Here is a 6000-nt window from a genome sequence, read left to right as displayed (position 1 = left end):
TAGTCACAACCCGGGTTTCATCTATGCGTTGCTGTTGGCCTTATAAAGGACCTGTAGATCTGTAGACCTTACACGTCCAAACAGTTTGATGTGTGCGTAATAGCTTCTGTTTGCAGCCTGCAGTCTGTTGCTCATGCAAATAAGCGAATCTGCTGTACCACTTAAGTTTATTGGGCTAAAATTGCATATCCAATAACACTTAAAAAATTCTGAGTGATAAATACGAAATTCTGATCATTTTTATTTTTTTTATTTTGTTTAAAGTTTAAAAATTTGATTTATACTGTTTTTATTAAACTGAAAATCATATTTTCATACAGAGTGTGCACGAAAAACAGTGTAAATGTTGTAAGAAAGCATCACAGTGCCAACACTTTTTCGACCCACTGTATATGTGTATATGTACATTTAGTAGTTGTGTGGCATGGTGATTTGCCAATGCCATGATGATAGGTTATTTGCACTTCATTGTGAATTTCACTAACACGTACTTGTGTTTTCAAGGTGGCGCAAAATTAATCGCCCTAAATAGCGTCATACACCATCATCTCATTGTTAGTTCAACAACCCGGGCCGGATCTTGTCTTGCTATAACATTTGTCTCCAGTTCGCTTTATCCCTCGCTTAAGTTCTCCAAAAACGTTTATCAAATAGCTCAGCGTCCCGATCTACGCCAACCAACCCTCGGAGCTTTGGGCTTACCTTGCCCATTTCTATTTCTACTATTTTTATTTAATAAAAAGTTATTCAAAAACAAAATTAGCTGAATAATTTTGCGTCACCGGCTTACTTAAGTACAAATATGGTATGTGTAGGTATGTATGTATGTATACAAAGAAACATACTAAACATAACTGTTCACTCCTATCACAATCCAATGATTTCATTATGAAATTTCCTTCAACTGCAATTAACATTTACTTTAATAAGAATAAAATAATAAAATACCACGATTTGTTTTCTCTCAAATACACACACTGAGAAATGCTCAATAAAACGCCTTATCTCTCTTGTTTCGTTTTGTTTGTGATTTTACTTCAAATCATCGAACTCATCACTGCCATTCTTTGAATCGCTGCCATGCAAAGCGGCCAGCAGCGACGTTCGTTGATGACCACTGCTACTCCCCCCATTACCCTGCTGATGTTCATTGTTCCTATAGCCATGCCCACCATTGCCGCCATTATTGCCACTACCATGTACACTCGCAGCTCCATTACCTGCACTATTACTATTGCTCGGTGCTTCGAATGCGTCTAGAAAAGGATTAGTGGCTGCATATTGTACCCTGTATGTACCCAAAGTGTGATAATTTCCCCCACCATTAGTGCCGCCGTTACCATAGGATCGCGTGCTAGCCGCTGATGTATACGAGGTTGAACTGGTATTGTAATAATCGTAACTGGTGGTCGAACCAGTCATTGAGCTCACACCACTACTACTAGCTGTGTGGCCGCCCGACGACCCCGAATAGTACGAGGCGGATGTGGTGGAACTGTACATTCCAGCTGCGCCACTCGAGGAACCATTACCTGTTGCACTAGCGATTGGACCGTTTTTGGGTAGTGTACCGTAAATATGCATAGCATTGTGGGTGCCATTTGTCGCATTACCGTTTGTGGCAAAAGGACTTGTGCCACTATGCCCACTACTTCCGAACAGATTAGTACCATAACTTCTGTGTTCTGAACTTTGATTCTTATTACTAATATGACTACTCGCTACACTTTTACTATCATTATATGTTGCAGACATTGCTGCTATTGTTGTGCTGGCGGTCCCCGCTTGAGGTCGTCCCTCTGCTTCCGATGATGCTAAACTATCAAATAGCCTCCTGCCAGTCGATACAAATGATGAAGTTGATTGTGCTGTGTATGATGATGTTGACGATGATGTTGATGCTGATACTGTTGGTTCTTTGCCACTTAGTTGTCTAGATGGGGATGCGCCTTTGTGGTTACTACTTGCATTTGGATCTCCCGTACTCGCTGCTGAATGTTTACTAATGGCACCTGTTGATGCGCCCGTTTTGCCATTCGATGTGGTTAGGTGGTAGACGCCTTTAGGCAGACCATCACTATCGGGTGGAGAAGGCGAATCGGGAGATTTTATGGGCGTAAATTGAACACGCGGTTCCCTCTTCAGATACTTGGACATAAGCTGAGATGTAGTCATGGCCTGAGATTGTGCTAGCAACGCATTCGTAGACGCCGAAGATTTATATGAGATTAAATCGTCAGAATCATCTGATGATGTTGTCGGTGCTGAAGTGGCAGTAGAACCAGCGGCACTCAAAACCGTCGCTTGCGATGATGAAGAGGAGGATGTAGCACTCGATTTGTTACGCATCGCTTTGTAATCTTCGGTTGATAGAGTCGAAAGTGCCGCCTTGCCAGTACCATAAGTGCTCGATTCGCTAAAAGCTGTACGCGTTTTCATCCCCAGCTCGCCATATTTCGAGTAACTGCTTTCATCACCCTTTAACTGAGGTTTGTGCGTTTGGAGAAATTCGACGCCTCTTCTTGTTGCTGTTTGTATAGTTGTTGTTGGAATAGCTGCTACAGAGAGCGAATTATCATCGATTGGTGAATCTTTTGTTGATTTCTTCTGTGCTATGGAATATGAGCTGGAGGATTCTTGGATTTTCACATGCTTGACGGAGGAGGGCGATGCTCCGCGTTTTATTGTATCAGTACCTAAGGTAAATTGCTCAGTGAACAAGGCTCAATAATGTAACTTGATTGTGTGTATGACTTCTGTACTACATACTTTTACCGGATCCCGAACCGGAGCCGGTCGATGCCGAACTACTGCCTGGGGAGGGTGTGCCTGGAAGTGGCAGTGGCGATTGGTCGAGAATTGCTGAGGCCGCTGAGCCCGCCAATTGATGGGGCTATAATAACACAAATAAGAGAGGGAGAAAGAGAAAAAAAAACAAATATTTTTCTTCTATAAAGTGGCTGTAAACTTTAATTTATAAAAATATGTATGTGGATATTCTTATAAATGAGGATAGAGAAATTATGTTAGGTACATGAAGCGTGCTGGATGAGTTAGGAAGTGAATGAACAACAAGAGCTGCAATTTAAAATCGCTAAATATTTTCTTTTCTTTTGCTTTTTTTAATTGACTAAGTGGTCGACAATTAAGTACTACACGTATGTCAAGGTTGTGGTTGTTGTTGTTGGTGGTAGTGGTTGTGGTTGGTGCCCAGTAGGAAAACAAGTCCGTTAACAAGTGCAGTAAACACAAAATTTGGTGCATAATTATTTATTTGCTATCTAATTTCAGCAATAACAACAATGAGTGCAATCAGGTGCGGTTGAGGGTGCGGTTTGAGTGGCCAATTTGTAAAGCTTTGGATACATCAATACCATGCAAGTGCGTATTTTTCTAGACAATTTGCTTTCAAAAAATGGGATTTTATAAGTATTCAGATAATTATGTAGTTGGAGGAAGATTTCGGTGGATTTCGTTTTGATACTCTCAGCCAATATGTAAATGTGTAGTTATGTAGCAATGAAATGATTTTCAAAAATATTCATTAGTTATACCAAACTAAAACTCAGTAATTATGTAAAAAGATATTAGAATTTAATATCTTAAAAACGTATTGTTAGCTTCTTTGTAGCACCAAAAATATTTCAAAGTGTCGGAGTTAAAAAACTATTCTTCAATGAATAAATGTAATATCCTCAATGTAATCGCTTCTGAATTTAAAAACTTAGTTCAAATTATTCAAAAATTGGATCAAATTTATATAAATAAAAAAAATAACAGCTGGGGAAGTTCTAAATACGCTACATACCGCACCTTTAATGAGGTGGAGTTCATTACGTGTACCAATTTTGAGCGAGTTGTATTAAGTCGTTATCGAAACACACGCCTTTACGCAAAAATGGATGTGGCACTTTTTATTTTTCAAAACTTTTTTGTTTTTTGGTTCATCACTGAGTTTTACTTCATTTATAACAGAGTATGACGTTGTTTTTTTATCGACCGATTTCGCCCATTTTCAATACCAGCCTACCTTGCATCCCTTTATCCTTTTTATGGTTAGTTTCATTCAAAATTTATTTGCATTTTCTTAAGTTGATTTGAAAAAAATTTTTGAGATGTACAATTTAAAAGGGAGGCGCGTTGTCGTTCACATAAACGTAAGTTGGAACTTAAAGTACATTTTTCTCACGATTTCTTTACGCTAAAAGTATCACATCCGTAAACGCATATGCGTCAATCGAATTATCGGAATGGGATAATGGCGTATGAATGCAAACGAATCGTCATGCCTTTTCACTTCACACTGGTTTTAAGTTCCACTGCGTTCTGGACTGTATTTTTGGTTTATAAAAAAGTAAACAAATTAAGAAAACTTAAATAAAATAATATAAAATAAAATAAAGTAAAAGCAAAATAAAATAAAAAAGATGAAATCTAAATAAGGTAAAAATATTAAATTAATTCAATTCAATTTGGAATTTCAATTCAATTGGAAATTAAATAATATGTCACAAGAAATATAACCCTAAAATAAGTTCATTAAAAAATTCTGGAATTCAAAAAATTAAGACTAATTAAATTAAAAATTCAAATTTAGATTACGAAGACGTTTGTTAGTTGAATAAGTGCATAGAGTACTATTTTCTAAATAACTTAATGGTTGCTATGAACAGCACGAAACACCTCAATCATAGTTGATCGTAGCAATGTTGAGGCCTACGAAAATGAGTGGCTCCACTTCAATGATACTTCTTAAGAAACCCTACGAAGCTTCCTAACAGAAGATGCGTTAGTCTCCGATGACATTAAATGGAGACGTCCAACTTTGATAGCCTACACGAAGATGCCCTTGAGAATACATTACCGGATACATAATACGAAAATTGAAGTTGACCAATTGTCCGTGGAGTGAGCTTACATTTACTTGCATTTACACTTTAGCTAATATTTATATGACAGACCCCGGGAATGGTTAAGTTAAGAATCTATATATTAATACGGAGAGCAAAATTTTGTCGTACCTTTTTTTACTATTTATTTGGTATTTATAGTCAGAGACAAAAGTTGAAACATATATTAATGGATAGCATATGTGGAGACGGTTTGCACAATGTACATATCAAAATAGCTACATAAGTGAATAGGTGCAGCTAAAATTAATCACACTATTTCACCTGTGTTATGATATATCATGTTCTAATATGTATCATGATATTATATATATGTATCATGATATAAAAGTTGATCAAGTTCAAGATCAAGTTGTTTCAACTGGAAACTTAAATATTGTGATTCAATACTATTTATTATAAATTTGATTCAGAAATTATGATGGTTATGGATTAATTAATGATTGTTTTTTATTATGGTTTTTTCAAAAAAAGTATTTTTCTTTTCCGTAATACATGAAATTAAATGTTTCCAATTCATGAATAAAAAAAATAGGATATTTGAAATACGCAAATATAGGATCGCTTAATACAGGTAAAATGGGACATTTTTCACATTTAATTTTACTACATCTATTTACATTTATCATGTAAAAAGTTTCAACATAAGCTATCCATTTATATATTGTATGTTTTAACTTTTTTCTATGACTACTAAAAAAGGTATGATTAAATTTTGCTCTCTGTATTTATATAACGTCGAATAACGTCGAAATTTCGACGTACGGGCGGTCCTAATACGAATAATTAAGTACCATACATAAAATTATTATATGTTTTTTTTGCCTTACTTCTAAATCGCATAAATGGATTAAGAAACTTCCATAATAAGTTGTCAAACTTTACACACCCTTTTCTTATTGAATCATGGCCACAGAGCAAATCAAATTTGAGCCACTCGGTGGTGCAGAAATTTCGAAAAATCGATTTTTTGTTTTTTCGATACGTCGAAAGTTTAGTGTCTTAAGAATATACTGTGAAATTTTCATGTGGAAGTGCCCAATATTATAGCTTCTACTTCCCATTAACTTTAAACTCATTTATTTCGAAA

At 36.1% G+C, this 6000-nt stretch overlaps 1 protein-coding gene across 1 annotated transcript in view; it reads right to left on the bottom strand.

Annotated features, from left to right (window-relative positions):
• Positions 1–1032: 1032 nt before the first annotated feature.
• Positions 1033–6000, bottom strand: part of LOC129235694 (rho GTPase-activating protein 100F) — a 71687-nt gene continuing 66719 nt past the window's right edge. The window contains exons 11-12 of the mRNA XM_054869683.1: positions 2770–2893; positions 1033–2696 (exon numbers count right to left, since the gene is read on the bottom strand). Coding sequence (XP_054725658.1) covers positions 1033–2696; positions 2770–2893 — 1788 coding nt within the window. The remainder of the gene's footprint in view (positions 2697–2769; positions 2894–6000) is intronic.

The sequence above is a fragment of the Anastrepha obliqua genome, chromosome 1 (assembly GCF_027943255.1).
Source record: "Anastrepha obliqua isolate idAnaObli1 chromosome 1, idAnaObli1_1.0, whole genome shotgun sequence".
Lineage (NCBI taxonomy): Eukaryota > Metazoa > Arthropoda > Insecta > Diptera > Tephritidae > Anastrepha > Anastrepha obliqua.
Note: the sequence above shows the minus strand (reverse complement) of the source record. Positions and strands in the feature narration are given on the sequence as shown.